The sequence below is a fragment of the Quercus suber genome, unplaced genomic scaffold (genome assembly GCF_002906115.3).
Source record: "Quercus suber isolate HL8 unplaced genomic scaffold, Cork oak 2.0 scaffold_83, whole genome shotgun sequence".
In the NCBI taxonomy this organism is placed as follows: Eukaryota; Viridiplantae; Streptophyta; class Magnoliopsida; order Fagales; family Fagaceae; genus Quercus; species Quercus suber.
The window spans coordinates 961,047-981,903 of record NW_027069548.1 but is presented as its reverse complement, the minus strand read 5'-3'; the positions used below and the strand labels follow the sequence as shown (position 1 = coordinate 981,903).

Below are 20,857 nucleotides of genomic sequence, written 5' to 3'. Positions count from 1 at the left end.
CTATTTTGTCTCTCTTTAAAATATAGAAAATTCTATATTCTCCTCTTTCATTAAACTAGTAATAAAAATCAAACACGGTTGTTTGATTAAATAATTTAGTTCATATGGTCTGCAAACGTGCATAATACAAACAAATATATATATATCCACAAAATTTCCACATTATATATTAGCAGTTATAGATAGATTGCTTCTTCCGGTTCAAAAAGGATTAAAAACTGTAGCCACCAGATGATTCAATACCTACCATGAATGACAGAAAAGGAATAATTAATAATCCAAAATTTTCAGAGTGGTCCTGATGATCGTGTTTGACTGGCTGTTTTGGTTGCCTTGTCATTATCAGACGCAATTTTCATGATGCCTAGCTTCTCTAAAGAGAAAATCACACTTCCTCTACAACCCAACAAAGTTTAATGAAAGTGGATGAATACAACAACCCAACTTATTAAAGCCACTCAAATATAATGATAAGAGCCTATTCATCTATATATATATATATATATTTAACTAGAGGTGTTGAACATTTCCCGAGCATATAAAATTAATTTAGTAACTTGTAAGAAGTACATAAACACCGCAGCCTATGATTCCATGGAATAGGACCACCATGCAATAGGAGAGTGGCAATAATCTGTGTAAACTGATAAAATTAAAATGTTATATATGCTGAGAGGAAATCAGAAGACCATGGCTGATCCGAACGAAACAAAAAATGCAAAATGGAAGGATAAGGGATTAACCTTACATGAATCTACATCTTTGCGTAAACCAAATCTATATTTGCATCCCCCCGGTGTACAATGCAGATCAATCTGCTCTCACCCTGTAAATGACAAGGTAGCTTCTATACATGAATTGGATGATTATTGGCATATGTAAAAGACAATATTGTTTCCCCGGCTGCTTCCATAGATCCTCTCAGGCCTTCTTGTAGTTTTACCACTCCCAATAATCTTCACCATCTCCTCTTCAAAACAAAATCCTTCATTATCACTGTACTTCTGTAGAAACCTATCTACAGATCCATGGCTGAAAGTTTAGCACTGTAGGAGAACACTGATGAATGTCGCAATCTCCTAACATATAGATCACGTACTACTCAATGATAATGATTCGTCTAATGGCTGCAAACACTCTTGTGGGTTGGCATAAAAATAATCCTCTTCTTTAGGCCTGTCTGGGATCACCAACCTTTTCACTGGGTTTCCCATGCGTTCTGCATGAGAATCCTTCACTGCTGATGAGAACTCATCCCAACTGAGTGATCCACTGTTGTACTGGTCTATCAAACTGACCAGCAGTCTTCTATCCAACAGAATCGTCTTCTTGAACCCAAGAAATCTGAAGCATTGAAAAAACAGATGTTTCAGATGAGAGTAAATGTATAGACAACATTAAAACAAATTAGGCCATAGAATACTGACAGTGATATCTCAAAGTATATATCAAAAAGTACAGTTCATGACATAATGACACCACATCAAAAGCATTTTTCTATTGATGTAACAATCATGCAACTAAATTATCAATCAACTAACAATCAACAACCTCCGATCAAATAAATAAGTGCAAGATTGGAAATCTTTTCAGTCAAACAAGTATCCTACTTTCAGGGTCATACACAAAATATATAGTCTCTGAGAAAACAAAAATTGTGATGTCAAAACCAGAACTGAATTCTCAGCAGAACAATACCTCCGATGGCCTTCAACAACTTTGGCCATGTTTCCATCATATGTGGGAACAAAAATATCGCTTTCCAGTGACACCAGATAATCTAATGCAGCCATCTGGGATGAGTGATTCTGGAAAAACCTAAGGTCAGATGGTTCCAACAGGGTCTCCTTCCTGACCTGTATTAACAACCCAAGGCTAATTAGTAAAGACAAGAACACAAACAATGACCAAGTACCAAAAATTCCAGGAATCCACCTCAGCTTTCAATACAACTACTCACCAATTTTGGGTAAGCCTTTGCAAGACTTGCCATTCTCCTTTCTCCACCATATATCTCACCAGCTGCTATATAAATCTGGATACTAGGATCAATGTCCAGCGCCCTCAGTGTAAGAGCAGTTTCCTCAGGTGTCAAAGGGCACAAACCATCTTTCCTTTTCAAGTCAGAATTTATTATTTTTTCTTTCCACCATGGATAAGCATACCTGAAAAATGTATGTTAAATATGAGATGGACTGACGATAAAACTTAATTTTCAAGTCAGAATGTGTGATGCCAATAGCTTGTTTTAAGAAATATGAATGGCTCACCTCATTTTAGTCAACTCCTCCACCTCCTCATTGTTGCAACCTTGAGTGCAGCCAGAAAATGCCAACATGTCCATTTCATATCTAAGATGAAGTACTAGGAAAGGGCCATTTTGCCTTAAAAGATTGATAACCCTTCTACCCAACTCCTCTATCTGAGAAGTAAATCTCAGAGCACTAAAATTTACTCTGCAGCGCAGCTTCTGAAGCTCCAAAGGTTGACCATTATTGGCAAGTCGAGCATCAGTTCTATTCAGATGTACAACTTTGTGCTTCCATATCAGAGGAAGAATCTATACAACACATACACAAACAATAACAATTACTTTGCAAATAGGAGTCTCAACAAATGAAAACGATCATTACTGGACAAGTATGATAATATAAATTAAAGAATTGTTGCTAAGGATTGGAATAAATTCTAGATTCAAATCATACCAAGCAAAAAAATAATTTAAGAAAAAAAAAAAAAAAGGGGTATATCTAAAGCTTCATGAGAAAAAGAAAATCAAGTTAAATGATCAGAAATCCAAGCCTGCTATTGAAGAGGCTTTTTCAAGGATGTGGTGAGTGTTGCAACTTGCAATGTTCTGGTTTTTGTTTTTATTGTTTTCTTGACTAAAAATATAAACTAACCTGATTATGATAGTAAGATATGTCAGACCAACTGATTGGGGGCATGGAATAAACTTTCCCTAGTTCCATTTTCCTCTTGAGCCTAGGAGGTAATTCTTTCAATATTCGAACCTCATCTCTCAAGGACGTAATGAAATGATCCACATCAAATATGTCTTGGAACTCACTGCAAAATTAATCCACAAACATGCAATTGCAATGTAAGAAATAAAATCCAGCTTGAGAAAAGTTATAGATCCTTTTAGAACTTGGGAACATTCATTAGCTTCAGATACGACAAGAGAGAAAAGCTTACACACCTGGGATCAGCCCAAAAGGAGGCTTTATCCAACTCAGGTACTATAAGTGTGACGTTTAAATATCTTGCAATAGCAACCATGTCACAAATCTGTAAACATAGAAAATATAAGACTGATCACTATATGTACATCTTTCCATTTCACATATTAGGTACTCATATCACCCAAAATAAGGTTATATGCAAATGAAGGTGTGCTTCACTAACAACTCACCGCTGCTCTCATTTGATTGAGTCCTCCATTGCATGAGACCATCAGATAACCATTGTTCTTATAAACCCCTATATGATAAATGATAAATTTCAGCTCGAATGTTATATTCACCAATTAAAGAAAAAACTATATATCATAAAGAACTAAAGAGGACCTAAGAAAATCGACGCATGCCAAGGACTGAAATGAACACATATGTAAACACTCCTGTAGTTCCGACAATGTTATTAGCTAACTTAGAAGTCACCACAGTGGCACTTGCTAGGAACACAACCAGAGATACAACAATAAAAACCTTAGTCCCAAAATTTTTGGGGTCGATCATGAATCCTCAACAGATTAGTGAGGGTCGGCCACATGCATTCTTTTTCTCCATTCTATTCTATCCGAAATCATAGTCTTGTTACTTCCTTAACTGAAGTGTCCTTTTTTTTTTTTAACTCACGAATTCAATTTTTTTCCCAATAATTCAAAATACCGACAAAGACAAAAGCTTTTGAAAACTCCCCATCTCTTTCTCTGCCTTAATTTTCGAAAATTTCCAGACAATCCACCATTTTATTACATTAGTCTTATCCAAAAAATTATGACCGCTGATTAAACAAACAAAAGCCACTGTAATCAAACAACCTCCACCAATCATTTTCAATATCGGGAAAAAAAAAAAAATCAAACTTAAACCCATATACTAATTCCAAATAAGACTAAGTCTTTTAATTCAATTAATTCAAAATACCCACTAAATTCAATCAAACACGAAAGCAAAGAAAGAACTCACTTTTGGGTGGAAGAACTCGCGGCGGAACAGACGGAACGGTAACGGCGTTGTTAACGGCGGAGGAGGCGGAGGAGGAAGAAGAGTCCTGCAAAAAACAAGAGGGCCAACCCTTCAAAACCCTAGGACCCCACAAATCCCCTAACGCCGTCAACTGAACAATACAAGTCCAGAGCAAAACCGACGTCGTAGCGCGTATCATCCATAGCTTCATTCTCGACCTCGACATCGACACCGACATTGAACTCCTCAGCTTCTCAACCCCTCCCATTGCCTTCAACCCCATCTCTCTCTTATTGTTGTTATCAAATTCACAGCTTTTCCTCTCTATCCTACACATCTCGCTCCTCTTTCCCCCATGCAATCAAAATTCAAACCCTAAATTTTTCACAAAACAAAAATGAATTTTGTATCATATAAAATAAAATAAAAAAAAAATCTAACTATAAAAGCTCACCCAAACTGACCAGAATTATCACAACCACCATTGTTTTATAGATTCTTTTCACAGATTTCTAGAACCCTAAAAAGGAACGCTATAATTCTCCACGTGCATTATACTCACAAGGCTTGTCGATCTTCATCACCGATTTTTTTCCCAATTCGAGAAGAAGAAGAAGCCAATTGAAAAGGAAAAAATAAGTAGCGAATAAGATCTTCGTATTTATAGGCAGATTTTGGTACCGAAACGGCAATGGGAGATTGTGAATTTGAAGATCTTCGAAGATCCGGTGTATTCGCCGGCGAGATTTTTGGCCCGATTCGCCGGAGCGAGTACACCAGCGCGAGTATTAATATATAGGGGGATGTTAGAGAGAGAAAGAGAGGGAGAGAGAGATACAGACAGAGAAGGATGAAGGAGTGGATGAATTATAAATTTATATAATTTGTGGGAAAATTCAACAACGCGGTGTCAAAGCGTGCACTCACGCGACTCCAACATAAAGAGAAGGACTTTTTTCTTTTCTTTTTTTTCTTTATAAGTTTTTTTCTTTTCTTTTTTGGGCTTGAATGCAAAAATAAAAATAACTAATATGATTTAGCTGATTCTGAGCTGTTGTCTATATGATTGTGACAGATAGTTAATCACAGTCTACTATTAAAATAGTGATAAAAATAGGTATGAAATTTGTTATGATATTAAAATAACTCGCAAAAAATACAATTCTATTTGCATTAATTGTAAGAACACCTGGTTTCAACTCTTCCTTATAACACGCCAAAGTTTTTATATTTGTCAAATTTTCTACTAAGACTAATAATACCATTACCTTTTCTAGATGAAAAAATTGATCTTCCAAATTTTCTTGAAAGACTAATTACACCATTTGCTTTCATAGACAGAAAAATCATGTAATTTTAAGTGGCCACATTAAGAAGACTTACCAACTAATTCGTGTCACTAATTACATGATACTCATGTGATGTTGCTTTCCATAAGAGCTAATAAAAGTTAATTCCAAAAATTCAATTTGGCCATATATGGGAGAGTTGTAAGTGATAATTGAAACTTTGAAGTGTTTTTGTAATTAACCCAAACTTAGGAGTGTTTTTGCAATTTTGCCTCCCTTCTCTCTCTCTCTCTCTCTCTAAAAGCTGTGACCGTACACCGCTGGGTCACCTTTGGCTTTGAGGACTAACCGTGGTTAGGTGAAGGAGGTAGTGGACTTGACTAGGGTTAGGTTAAGAGTTGAGAGAAGACGGGTTGATTTTAATTTCAAGGTGTCTCAGCCAATAAATGCCAGCCAGCTAGGTGGGGGATACAGTGGGTCCCTTGGGAATTTATGCGTCTTGTCACGTGTCAACGATCTGGCCGTTGATGTTCGACACGTGGTGGATTAATCTAATGGGTTTTTGGGGAGGGGGGGTTTGTGCCGCGTAGGCTGGTTTATTTCGGGACTGTTTTTGATACGCCGACAATATTTCGCGATATTTTCCGCTTATTTCGCCGCTTATCAGATAGGTAAACACATACCCTCATACTGCACGATTCAATAATCAATTTAGGGATTCTCTATTTCTCTTTACTTAAATATCAAAACAATATCATGATATTTCGGCTTTAATGCTTCTATTATTATATATTTTATATATTATTATTATTACTATATATTAATCTTAACGTGTATTATTATACACTAATCTGTTTGAATTATCATGAGTAAAAAAAATAATAATTTGTATGTATTATCTTGGATGTATTCGAGGATGGATTCATTGGTATGAAATCCCATGATCAATAAAGTATCTAACACAATATTAATCTATATTCAATTTAACACAATATCAGTTCATGACCAAAGGCTGAAACACCATTTCTTTATATATATATATATATATATTTTTTTTTAAAATAAAAATTGTATTACAAAGTTTTTATACTTACAAAATCTTTTTTTTTTTCCAAAATAGTATGAATATATATAGAGAAGCCTACCTAGCTCACTCAGGTCGAGTCAGTTTCATTCCTTTTTTGATCTATTATGGTTCCTTCTGATGATTGAGTCTTTTGACGAAGAGAAGGTTGCTCTGGTAGTCACTATATCTTGCTCTATGTGGAGTAATTGGAATGAAGTTCGACTTGGAGGTACAAGGAAGACGCCGAAAGCTTTGGTCCAGTAGGCAACACACTAATTGACCGAATACTCGGCCGCGACGAAAACCACAGCAATCACCTTTGAGGTCACTAATGTTACGTGGACTCCACCACCTTCTTCCCCGTTTAAGATCAATGTGGATGGTGCCTTATCCAAACTTAATAGCTTAGTGGGAATAGGCGTAGTGATACGAGATGATATGGGCCAAGTTGTAGCTGTGCTGTGCAAACGAATTCACGCACCACTGGGTTCGCTAGAAGTGAAGGCAAAAGCTTTTGAAGCTGGTCTTCAGTTAGTTAGGGACACCGGTCTTCAAGACATCGTCTTGGAAAGGGATTCATTGGTGATTGTTCGTGCTCTCTGTGGTCTGTCTTATCCTACCTCATCAGCAGCTTCGCTGATTTTGGGAATGCAACTATTCAGCTTTGAATTTCATATGGTTAATGTTTCACATGTAAGGAGGCAAGGGAACAAACCCGCCCACATTTTAGCAAAATATGCACTTAGCATTGATGACTCTATTGTATGGATTAAGGAGATTCCTTATTGTATTGAACAAGCTCTCATATAGGATTATGTTATTGCTACTATTACTTGAATGAATAAAAATGTCATCTTTTTATCAAATAAATAAATAAAAGAAAATTTTTGGGCTCCAACCACCAATTGAAAAATAACATGTGTCCTATTATGTGCAATGCATATAACTCACTTGATTAGTTGGGTTAAGTTATTTTTCTATATCTGCTATTAAAAAAAAAATTATTTTTCTATGGGTGGTTGGAGCCAAACTCTAACCAAAATAAAATATTTAAAGGATATATTATAGATACGAACCCATATAAAAAATATTTAAATGATATAATCATTAGGACTACTTCAATGCCAAATTACTCTTTAAAAAAGCAAAAAACAAAAAAAGCAAACTTCTATCTTAAATTTATTAGCCAAAAACCAAGAGCATTGTAACTCAATTATATCAATTAATGACTATTTTTTTTAATATAAAAATAGATAACATTAACATGTCGCTTTTACTAGGAAAATTAGGTTTTAAATCACCACCCCCATTTGATATAACAATTTAGTAAAAAAAATTCATTACCAAAAATATTTTCTATGTCAAGATAACTTAGAAAGAGTGCTAAGATTCTTGTAGCTCAACTTAGTGATACCTTCTAGTATTTTCAAATGAGACATTTAGGATCTTATCCAAAAAAAAATGAGACATTTAGGGTTCATACCCCTAAATATTGATTTATTTTTCAAAAAAAGAAAAAGAAAAAAGAAAAACTAACTTAGAAAGTGAGAAAGTATATTAAAACCATTAGTCGTATTAAAATAAAAGGTCTCATGGAAGTTGATGAGATACACCCATCTTTTACCTATAATAATTTTAAAGCATTTAAATAAATCTTTAAATGCATGATATACTTGAATCAGTAAAGCAACTTTTATTATATTTATACATTAAATAGTATAACATGAAGAAGTAAATATATAAAAATTCATATTATTAAAAATAATTGCTAAATTTATAATTTTACTCAATTATCTATCATATAAAAAAAATTCTTAACTTTGTTAAATGATCTCAATTACCACGAATGTTTGCAATTATGAATATGCAATTTGATAATTATGCTCTATAAACAAAATGATAATTATGCATGCTAATTATTAATATAATTTATTATGATTGTATTTATATATAGAACTATATATTATATATATTTTTTAATTATAATATTTTAATGGAAAATTTTTTTTTGACGAAATTTTAATGGAAGGTATATATATATATATATATATATATATAACCCAATCAGCATTAATGTGTTCTCACCATATCATAGTTTTCTTATTATATTATTCCTATTATGGTATATTAAGTCAAGAATTTTCAATTCTCAAAAAAAAAAAAAAAAAAAAANNNNAAAGTTATTCTCTATATATTTTTTATTATTTACTATAATGTTTAAGTGTATTGTGTTTAAACACAAGAATTATAATGCACTCTACCAAAGTTAATAATGTTCTATTATAATTTAAAGATCAATTTACCTGCATAAAAGGTAACATTTATTTCCCTCTTCCTCTCCACATGCATTTTGATATTGCATTTATTGCAAAAGGTGGTACAACAAGAAGAGCCCATTTTATTCTTCCTTGTAGAGACTAAACTAAATAAAGAGAAAGTTAGAGATCAGTATAATTTTAAATTCAACTGGGTGGTCCCTAGCATGGGGAAGAATGGGGGTTTAGCTCTTTTTTGGAAGAAAGGTATTACAGTAGAAATGCTTGCAGCTGATCAATCACACATTGACACTTTGGTTAAGGGTGTAGTTTCGACAGATTGGTGGCGCCTCACTAGTTTCTATGGGGCTCCAGAAACATCGAAACGAGATAAGTAATAGGCATTGCTTAAGGTGATTTGGGACAGGTCTACATTACCGTGGTTGGTCATTGGCGACTTCAATGAGATTACAAGGGATTTAAGAAAGAGGGAGGAAGCTCACGGTCGAGGCGGCAAATAAAAAATTTCATAGACACTTTGAATTGGTGCGAATTATGTGACCTGGGTTTTGTCGGACCAAGTTTCACATGGCTCTACCAGAGAGCTGATGGGGGTTAGATCAGAGAGAGGCTTGACAGAGCCTTGGCCTCGCTTGAATGGGGAGTACAATTTCAAGAAGCCAAACTCTTTCACCTTACATGCTCGGTGTCAAACCACTCTCCACTTTTGCTGCACTTTTTCATGAAACCACAGAAATGGATCAGGCGGAAGATTTTTAGATTCGAGTCCATGTGGCTAAAGGACCTGAAGTGTGAAGAAATAGTAAAGAATGCTTGGGCAGAGGGGAGCATGTCTGATGCTAGTTTCCTGATATCCCGGTGTCTGGAGTTTTGTCGAAAACGGTTGGAAGTTTGGAATTAGAGGGAGTTTGGTCATGTTGTTTTGAAGATTACCGAGCTGCAAAGAAGATTGGAATGGCTAGAGCTTCAACTGACTTCTCCCACTACCATCAATGCACTGAGAGAGACACGAGTAGACTTGAATTGCTGGCTGGATAGAGAGGCTACCATGTGGTACCAACAGTCCCATTTGAATTGGTTTCAAGCAGGAGATCAGAATATAAGGTTTTTCCATGTTAGAGCATCATCTCACTACAAGAAGAATATAATTGCAGGCTTGACAAATCCAAGTGGTATTTGGCACGAGGAAGAACACAAAATAGAGGAGATTGTGATACACCAATACAAGGATCTTTTCTATTCTACTCGGCCCTCTGAATTCACTGAGCTTTGGCAGCCATTCAACCAAAAGTATTCAAACTTGTGAATCAGATGCTGAATAGGACCTTTCATTGCAGTGAAGTGTATTCAACTCTTAAACAAATGTACCCATTGAAGTCGTCGAGCCCGAACTGTATGCCCCCTCTTTTCTTCCAACATTTCTAGCCTTCCATTGGGCATTTGGTCACTAAAATGATACTAGATTTCTTAAACTTTGGCTATGCTCCTCCCATGTTTAATGATACGCATGTTGTTTTGATTCCAAAAAATAAAGATCCCAAATATATTTCCGATTACCACCCAATTAGTTTATGTAATGTGCTCTTTAAACTTGCTTCTAAAGTGATTGCTAACAAGCTCAAAAAATTTCTGCATTCTATCATCAGTGATACCTAAAGTGCATTTGTGCATGAAAGGTTGATTACTGATAATATCCTTGTGGCTTTTGAGGCTATGCACCATATCAGTTAGAAAAGGTAGGGAAGAAGGGGGAAATGGCCTTGAAATTAGATATGAGCAAGGCTTATGACCATGTTGAATGGGCTTGCCTTGACAAAGTTATGGAGAAGCTGATTTTTGATTTGAGATGGAGGAGTTTGATTATGAGATGTGTGACAACGGTCTCTATTCATTTAGAATTAATGAGAAGATTTGTGGATCCGTTCAACCTTCTAGGGGGATTCGCCAAGGGGATCCCTTATCACCTTATTTGTTCCTCATTGTGGCAAAAGGTCTATCTTCTTTGATTAAAAAATCAGTGGAGGGGGAGTATTGGAGGGTATTGCTATTTGCTGTGGGGGGCCAAAACTTTCACACTTGTTCTTTGCTGATGATAGCCTTATCTTTTGCAAAGCTACCGTTTCAGATTGTGATTCCTTATTCCAAGTGTATGAGAAGGCATCTGGTCAACAACTTAATCTTGCAAAAACTTCTTTGTTTTTTAGCACTAATACTTCCAAGGAGGTTCAGGAGGAAATAAAGGTTAGGTTCGGAGCATAGGTTATTGAACAACATGAAAAGTACTTGGGGCTGCCTTCACTTGTAGGGAGGAATAAAAAAGCTAGTTTTAGTGACATTAAAAATAAGCTCTCTAAGAAACTAGCTGGTTGGAAATGAAAACTTCTTTCAAAAGCAGGCAAGGAGGTATTGATAAAAGTGGTGGCCCAAGCCATCCCCACTTACACCATGAGTTGCTTTAAGATCCCGGATTCTTTTTGTGACGATCTTACTAATTTGATTAGGTAGTTTTGGTGGGGTCAACGAGGGGAGGAAAAGAAGATTGCGTGGTTGAGTTGGAAAAATTTGTGTGAACCAAAGAAGTGTGGTGGGATGGGTTTCAAGCAACTAAAATACTTTAATTTGGCCTTGTTAGCTAAACAAGGCTGGCAGCTCCAAACTTGCCATAATTCTCTACTCTACCGGGTCCTCAAGTCCAAATATTTTTCCACTTGTGACTTTCTACATGCTACCCTTGTAAATATTCCCTCATACACTTGGCGAAGCATCTTATCGGCTCAATCCATTGTTAAGTAAGGCGTACGATGAAGGGTAGGAAATGGAACGGACATTTGAATCTAAGGGGGATAAATGGCTACCTCGGGTTTCCAACTATGAAGTCATTCCACCCAGACTATTCTTGAACCAGGATATTAGGATGAATGAGCTTATTCGTACCGAGTGGAAGTGTTGGAAAGAAGAAGTCATATGCCAAATTTTCCTACCTGTGGATATTGAAGCTATTTTGGGCATTCTGCTAAGCATTAGAATGCCTGGTAACTGTCTCATTTGGGTGGAAACAAACAATGGATGTTTTAATGTCCGTAGCACCTATAAAGTGGCCATGAATCTCCATCGGACTGCACACACTGCATCAACCTCGTTGGACAGCTTTCACCATGTGTTTTGGAGAAAACTTTGGTGACTACCAACCCCTCACAAGGTTTGCCACATTGCATGGAGGGCCAGTCGTAACATCCTCCCCACAAAGGATAATCTATACCTACACAGGGTGCTCTTGGAAAACCTATATGAAGAGTGTGGTAATGCCACCAAGTCCTCTGGTCATCTGTTTTGGTCCTGCCCAAGAGCTCAACTAGTCTGGGGATGCTCGAAGCTACCTAGCTCACTCAGGTCGAGTCAGTTTCATTCCTTTTTTGATCTATTATGGTTCCTTCTGATGATTGAGTCTTTTGACGAAGAGAAGGTTGCTCTGGTAGTCACTATATCTTGCTCTATGTGGAGTAATTGGAATGAAGTTCGACTTGGAGGTACAAGGAAGACGCCGAAAGCTTTGGTCCAGTAGGCAACACACTAATTGACCGAATACTCGGCCGCGACGAAAACCACAGCAATCACCTTTGAGGTCACTAATGTTACGTGGACTCCACCACCTTCTTCCCCGTTTAAGATCAATGTGGATGGTGCCTTATCCAAACTTAATAGCTTAGTGGGAATAGGCGTAGTGATACGAGATGATATGGGCCAAGTTGTAGCTGTGCTGTGCAAACGAATTCACGCACCACTGGGTTCGCTAGAAGTGAAGGCAAAAGCTTTTGAAGCTGGTCTTCAGTTAGTTAGGGACACCGGTCTTCAAGACATCGTCTTGGAAAGGGATTCATTGGTGATTGTTCGTGCTCTCTGTGGTCTGTCTTATCCTACCTCATCAGCAGCTTCGCTGATTTTGGGAATGCAACTATTCAGCTTTGAATTTCATATGGTTAATGTTTCACATGTAAGGAGGCAAGGGAACAAACCCGCCCACATTTTAGCAAAATATGCACTTAGCATTGATGACTCTATTGTATGGATTAAGGAGATTCCTTATTGTATTGAACAAGCTCTCATATAGGATTATGTTATTGCTACTATTACTTGAATGAATAAAAATGTCATCTTTTTATCAAATAAATAAATAAAAGAAAATTTTTGGGCTCCAACCACCAATTGAAAAATAACATGTGTCCTATTATGTGCAATGCATATAACTCACTTGATTAGTTGGGTTAAGTTATTTTTCTATATCTGCTATTAAAAAAAAAATTATTTTTCTATGGGTGGTTGGAGCCAAACTCTAACCAAAATAAAATATTTAAAGGATATATTATAGATACGAACCCATATAAAAAATATTTAAATGATATAATCATTAGGACTACTTCAATGCCAAATTACTCTTTAAAAAAGCAAAAAACAAAAAAAGCAAACTTCTATCTTAAATTTATTAGCCAAAAACCAAGAGCATTGTAACTCAATTATATCAATTAATGACTATTTTTTTTAATATAAAAATAGATAACATTAACATGTCGCTTTTACTAGGAAAATTAGGTTTTAAATCACCACCCCCATTTGATATAACAATTTAGTAAAAAAAATTCATTACCAAAAATATTTTCTATGTCAAGATAACTTAGAAAGAGTGCTAAGATTCTTGTAGCTCAACTTAGTGATACCTTCTAGTATTAAAAAAAAAAAAAAAAAAAAAAAAGTAAAGAATTTTTTTTTTTAAAGCAATGAATTAGACCATTGTTGGTATGATATCTGTAAGGGTTGAAGAAATAATTAATATAATTAATAGTTTTCCTTTTCTTTTTTAGTAATTTCACATATTCCACATCTCAAACTACCAAACCGAAGGTAATTGTGATAATTATGCATGGTAATTATTAATATAGATTTATTATGATTGTATTTATATATAGAACTATATATTTTATATTTTTTTTTTAATTATAATATTTAATGGAAAATTTTTTTTGACGAAATTTTAATGGAAGGTATATATATATATATAACCCAATCAGCATTAATGGGTTGTCACCATATCATAGTTTTCTTATTATATTATTCCTATTATGGTATATTAAGTCAAAAATTTTCAATTCTCAAAAAAAAATAAAATTTTTTTTTTTTAAAGCAATGAATTAGACCATTGTTGGTATGATATCTGTAAGGGTTGAAGAAATAATTAATATAATAAATAGTTTTCCTTTTCTTTTTTAGTAATTTCACATATTCCACATCTCAAACTACCAAACCGAAGGTAATTGTGTTAGTTAATTTAGTCAATAAAGTCTAATAGTCATACTGAAAATCTAAAAACCCTTGGGACAATTTTAAAAAAAAAATATTGTGAGTAGAAATATAAACACTTCTATTTTGTAGACCAGTTTTGAATAATAAAATTGATCGAAGAGAAAAACGATTTGGTTAAACCAAAGACACGCAAAAGTTTTCTTAAAAAAAAAAAAAAAAAAGAATACGCAAAGGTTTATTATTAAAATTTGGTTCATTAAACATTTTTTTTATACATAATTTAATAGTTAAAAAAAAATAGAGAAGGAGAATTTAAACCATAAAAGACCTAATGCTATTGAATTACAAGATTCTTGGCATTTAAAATGTTATATTTTAACCCAAAAAACCACATTGTTAATTTGTTATTAAATCAATCCCATCTAAAAAGGAAAATTAAGGGACCTTTTCTTTTTTAATAATACTACGAATACATCTAATCTTGCAATTTACTAAATTAGTCAATTTTGAATAGTGAAAAAAAGACAGTTCCATACAAAAAGTGGTGGGTAGAAGTATATATCACCAATAGTCGACTATTTTAGTATATTGTGAAATTGAGTTTGTCAGTATTTTTTTTCTTTTTTTTAGTAAGGAAAGCTAAACGTCTGATGGTACATAATATGATAATTTTCATTTATTTGAAAACAGGATAAAACTAACAAACTGTTACTCTTTTGATCCAATAATATTGTCGTGTGTTGATTACTTATTTGGGTGTTTGTCCATTTTTTTAAAAAATGTAATGCATTTGTCCTCAATTTTTATTTTGGTTTAAGAAATGCATTTTATCCTCATTGAATCACTTCCATTTTGTAAACTATTTTATTAGGGTTCGGATTAGGTTCAGTGCTTCCAGTGCACTGGACCCGATCAGATAGTGACACATGTTAAAAAATAGACATGTGTCACAATCCTAACAGGTCCAGTGTCACTGGACACTGGACCCAAACCTCTCCCACTTTATTAAACCTACCCCATAAAGCTTCATATCAAGAATATCATTAATAAAAACTAAGGTTATATATATCATCTATGTGTGAATAAATAAATTACACATTTCAAAACTAATTGAATTTTTCAACGATATAATTTTAGTTGGATTGAAGAAGTAAGCTCAACCCACTAAAATGATTATATTTTTTTCACAATAATACACAAACAAGAATGTAATAATACTTCAACAATTGCAACATAAAAACCTACATTTTAGTAGAGTAGCTTATTATTAACACAGCAAATCAACGTGCCTTCCTCTCCTCTATGAGAAAATCTTTGCTTTTGTTGAGAATTGAGATTCCAAAGGTTTCCGTCAAAAGGGACGGTATTTTGGCGATAACTGCACGGACAACTGGCTCTTTGCTTTTGTACAGTAGTTATCGAATATATCGACATCTTTAGCCGTGCGAGTCTCCGTCACGTTGTCGGTTGCGCCGTTATAACGGAGGCCCCAATCGTTGTTACTGTCAGAACGGTCAAGTTAAACGAAGATACGATGCTTGAAGGGCTTGTGATGTTTGTGTCGGGCCAGGTGTCATAATCTCACGCTTTACATCAAAAAACATTGGGTCCCACATTAAAAGAGTTTTGGATTTGGGGAATGTACGCTCCGTGAAGGTGAAGGTGTGGATTTTACACGCGCCGATTGGTGATCTTGGAGCTCGAGTCGAGTCGAGGCTCGAGTGGGAAAACCCTGTAGAGGAATATGTGTCCGTATAAGATTGGGACCCACTGGGGAAGTGACTGGCACGGCATCACCGTCAATCAGTGGTGCGTGTGACGTACTCGCTGAAGATGGATGTGGTGGATCTATGATTGTTGTTGGGACTGTGCGTGTGAGTTTGGGGATGCCCATGATGATGGTGGTATGTAACACCAGATCTAGTTCTTGGAGACCGAAGAATACCTTACTAGTCCGAGGTCACCACCAATGCTTTGGTTGGTCAGTTTCATTGTTTCAACTAGGATACTTAGTAAAAAGTTACACATGGTGTAATTTTTCTTAGAGATAGTTTTATAGAGTTTCTATTGATAATAGTTTTTTATCATTAAGTTAAGGTATCGATCAGTTTTTAGTGTAGTCGAAGATTGAATTTCAGATCTCTTATTCAACTATTAGAGACTTTTTCAATTGAGCTAACTGGAACTCACATATTTTGGTGTAATTTTAGGCAATGTTATACCACTCGATATTTTTTAATTGGAAACAAATTTTTGACAAATTTACTGTTAGATTACGTTATCTTCGTATATTTTTCATATTTACAAAATTTCAAGGTGATTAAAGATTAATAACTATGTCATCAATTAATTGTTTAAATTCAATTTTTTATAGTTTAAAAATAATGCATAAAAAATAAATTTATAGATTAAATGGTAAATAACATCGAATTGACATGAAAATTAGCATTAGTGTTAAAAACATATAAAACATGTAATTTATCGGTGAGATTTTTAAAATATAAATTCTATAACAAGTTATTAAATAGTGTGATATTACTTAATATTACATCTGATGTAATTTAAACTCAACATAAATAAAAGTTTTACCTTTTCTTGAATCCAAGTTCATGCAAAAATTTATGTTTATTTTAGTAAAAAAATTTATTTAATCTATTTTACATTATCACTTTAAGTCAGATTATCTATTTTACACTATATTTTATTGAAATATTATTTATGCGTTTAGAGAGATGAGTTAAAGAGAGAAGAGAGTGAGGGGAAGATAGAAAAAAATGAGAGAAAAAAATAATAAAATATAAAATACAAATGAACAATCAACAATGGATATTTACACCATTTAAACTTAACTAATGTAAATAACTTTTTAGTTTAAGCGTGTAAATTTGAATCAATTTTCTATTATATACGCATTGGCGCAAATGCTTAAAAAGAATGGTTTATATTCGTTATATATGAGATGGATTTTATGTAAATAAATGATTCCACATGAGTCATGAGTCATGAGTCATGACTCACAATACGGTGCTGTAAAGTGTAAACCAAAAGAAGAGAGTCGATATGGGGCTAATGTTTACCAAAAAAAGAAAGGTTTCTTCGGCTCTTCCTTATCATTGCCACAAGTAGAGAAAAATGTGATTGTTTGTATGAGTGTGCAAATTCTAGTGCACAAAATTGCAATTTGATGAGTTTTAAAACTTTAAAGGGTAAATTGCAAACTATATCACTAATATTTTGGGTTGTTTAGATTTTATACCCTAAAATTTCAGAATTTAGATTTTATTTCCTGAAAGTTGCAGTGTTTAGATTTTACATCATGATGTTTTAAAATTGGATTTTACCTTCTAAAATCAGTTTTTACTGTAGTCAAAGATTGAATTCCAGATTTCTTATTTAACCATTAGAGACTTTACCAGTTGAACTAACTGGAACCTACACACCTGGTGTAATTTTAAGCAATGTTATACCACTCGATATTTTTTAATTGGATACAAATTTTTGACAAATTCATTGTTAGATTATGTTATCTTCGTATATTTTCCATACTTACAAAATTTCAAGGTGATCAAAAATTAATTACTATGTCATCGATTAATTGTTTAAATTCAATTTTTTATAGTTTAAAAATAATGCATAAAAGATAAATTTATAGATCGAATGGTAAAAAACATCCAATTGACATGAAAATTGGCATTAGTGTTAAAAACATATAAAATATGTAAAATATGTAATTTATCGGTGAGATTTTTAAAGTATAAATTCTATAACAAATTATTAAGTAGTGTGATATTACTTAAAATTACACTGGGTGTAACTTGAACTCAACATAAATTAAAGTTTTACATTTTCTTGAATCCAAGTTCGTGCAAAAATTTATGTTTATTTTAGTATAAAAATTTATTTAATCTATTTTACATTATTACTTCAAGTCAGATTATCTATTTTACACTATATTTTACTAAAATATTATTTATAAGTTTAGAGAGATGAGTTAAAGAGAGAAGAGAGTGAGGGGAAGGTAGAGAAAAATGAGAGAAAAAAAGAATAAAATATAAAATACAAATGAACAATGAACAATTGATATTTACACCATTTAAACTTAACTAATGTAAATAATTTTTTAGTTTAAGCATGTAAATTTGAATCAATTTTCTATTATATACGCATTGGCGCAAATGCTTAAAAAGAATGGTTTACATTCGTTATATATGAGATGGGTTTTATGTAAATAAATGATTCCACACGAGTCACGAGTCAAGAGTCAAGAGTCATGAGTCATGAGTCATGACTCACAATACGGTGCTGTAAAGTGTAAACCAAAAGAAGAGAGTCTATGTGGGGCTAATGTTTACCAAAAAAGAAGAAGAAGAAAGGTTTCTTCGGCTCTTCCTTATCATTGCCACAAGTAGAGAAAAATGTGATTGTTTGTATGAGTGTGCAAATTCTAGTGCACAAAATTGCGATTTGATGAGTTTTAAAGCTTTAAAGGGTAAATTGCAAACTATATCACTAATATTTGTAGATGTTTGGATTTTATCCTCTAAAATTTCAGAATTTAAATTTTATTCAATGAAATTTGCAGTGTTTAGATTTTACACCATGATGTTTTAAAATTTGGATTTTACCTTCTAAAATTTGGAGGTGTTTGGATTTTACACCCCTAAATTTTAAAACTTCAAGGTATAAAATTTAAACACTCCTAGATATTAGAGAGTAAAATACAAACATCCCTAAATTTATGGGATAAAATCCAAATTCTAAAATATTAGGGTGTAAAATCCCAGACTTTAAGGAATAAAATTCAAATTCTGGAACTTAAGGGGTAAAATTCAAACATCCCCAAACTTTATAAGTGTAATTTGTAATTTACTGAGTTTTAAAGGTTCAAACTTCCAGAGACTTTACCATTACTTTAGTTTTTAAAACTCTCATGCATGCATCAAATATACACACAAATAAGGGTGGCAAAATCTGACAAGACCCGCGAACCCGACACGACTAACCCGTTTATAAACAGGTTATAGGTTGAGCCTAAACGTGTTCGGGTCATATTCATGTTGACACGGTTAATCCATTTAATAAATGGGTCGTGTTCGAGTTCAACATGTGAACTCGTTTGACCCGTTTAGCTTATAAAATTTTTAGTTATTTTGATATTATTATTTAATTAGTGATTGTTTTTATATGTTTATTACTATATTTATAGTTGTAATTTTATTTTAATTTTAGATATATGAGAATTGATAAAGATTATATAGGTTTGGTATGACCTATTAATCAAATAGGTTATTAAATGGGTCATTTGTATTAACCTTTACATGACTTGTTAATTAAACAAGTTAAATGTGTCGGGTCAGGTCGACATTTTTAATAAATAGGTCGTGTTCAGGTTGAGGATTCCTGACACATTTACTAAATAGGTTAGGTTTTGGTAAACCCTTATAGCTGAATACTAATGGCTTGACACGACATGAACCTAACCCGCGAATACAAATTGCTACCCCTACACACAAACACACGCACAATCAGTGGCTAAAACTTTGAAGGTTAAATTATTTGTACTAATTAAATTTAAGTAAAACTGATTCCATTGTCGTTATTTGGATCTTCTAAGAGAAAAAGTGTGCTCTTTTGACTGGTTACTCAGTGGAGAGGGTTTAAATCCAACACTTACTCCATTGCCTTTCTCAACACTCTCTCTCTCTTTTGTGATGTTTTCCTTGACAGGTTATGATTGTTAATGAAAGACTTGGGGTTTCTAATTTGATTCCTAACCCCACAAGCAATAAACAGGTGTTAGCAGTTAGGTATAAAATCATATAATTAAGCAATAGTGTGATTAGTGGCTATGTATCCACTTTTTGTTTACTTTGGTTTGTATAAGTTAGGACTTGTGAGTTAGCAGTATCTACAGGATGAAGTAGGTAAAGCATCAATAATTTGATATGAAACATGGCCATTTAATTTAAAATAAGAATAGTAATATAGATATGAAATTTAGAAATTGACGTTGACTGATAGTGAATTCATGTAACTAATATTTAATTCGAAATTTTCTTCTAATTTTTTTTTTTAAAAAAAGATTAAATTTAATTTCGAGCCATTGGGGAACAATAAGATAATCTAATTACGTAAGTTCAATATTATATCTATGACATTATTTCTTCTTCTGCTGCTCCTGAATCTATATCATCATTCCTTCTTCACTTTTCATTCTCACTGTGAAACTTAATGATTTCAATATGTTTTTAGTTCCTTACAAAGGACAACGTCTACAAGGAAAGCCTTGTAGCAGAACAATTTATTCTCACATCAGCTTCTTGACCAATATTTTTGGGGCGAATATCTATTTCTATTTCCACCTGCAACATAGTAAGCCTCTTTTTTTTTTTCTTCTAAACAATGATCTGAAACAAAATGCTTTTAAATGGGGTCCATGATGATGATAGTACCGCTACTTTTGATTTGGTACTTAATCTACTATGATAGTATCAAATTTTGTTTTAGGAAAAAAAAAAAATACCATTGATTTTGGGCTTTTGACAATTGGCGTCCTCGAAAATGACTGATTTAATAAACACTGATTGCATCCTTTACATTTTTTTTAAAATTTATTTACAGGAAATTAGAATTGTTTGTTTATTTGTTTTTCGTTTTTTCTACTCACCCACCTGCAACTACAATGCCTTTTAGGATGTATGGGAATACAGCGTAGAAGATTTTTAACTACTTATAGAA

The 20,857-nt window shown here is 33.5% G+C and overlaps 1 protein-coding gene across 3 annotated transcripts; it reads right to left on the bottom strand.

The window, feature by feature from the left end:
* Positions 1-624: 624 nt before the first annotated feature.
* LOC112020820 (rhamnogalacturonan I rhamnosyltransferase 1) lies at positions 625-5,083 on the bottom strand. Of its 3 annotated transcripts, none has more exons than XM_024053378.2 (9): positions 4,648-5,083; positions 4,194-4,568; positions 3,416-3,483; positions 3,203-3,291; positions 2,904-3,069; positions 2,271-2,560; positions 1,961-2,165; positions 1,699-1,856; positions 625-1,344 (listed from the first exon to the last, which is right to left on the bottom strand). In XM_024053378.2, the coding sequence occupies exons 2-9, from the start codon at positions 4,528-4,530 to the stop codon at positions 1,092-1,094; spliced, it is 1,566 nt and encodes a 521-aa protein (XP_023909146.1). In that variant the 5' UTR covers positions 4,531-4,568; positions 4,648-5,083; the 3' UTR covers positions 625-1,091. The 3 variants fall into 3 exon arrangements, with proteins under 3 accessions (XP_023909146.1, XP_023909145.1, XP_023909144.1); XM_024053377.2 differs by having other exon boundaries at positions 4,658-5,082; XM_024053376.2 differs by having other exon boundaries at positions 4,756-5,082.
* Positions 5,084-20,857: the final 15,774 nt, after the last annotated feature.

Excerpts from the sequence above, each read along its gene's own strand:
- LOC112020820 (XM_024053378.2), bottom strand. The coding sequence starts at position 4,530 with ATGTGTAGGATAGAGAGGAAAAGCTGTGAATTTGATAACAACAATAAG. Across the intron at positions 2,166-2,270 it reads GAGGAGTTGACTAAAATGAG|GTATGCTTATCCATGGTGGA; the intron begins GTGAGCCATTCA and ends TACATTTTTCAG. Across the intron at positions 1,345-1,698 it reads GTTGTTGAAGGCCATCGGAG|ATTTCTTGGGTTCAAGAAGA; the intron begins GTATTGTTCTGC and ends TCAATGCTTCAG.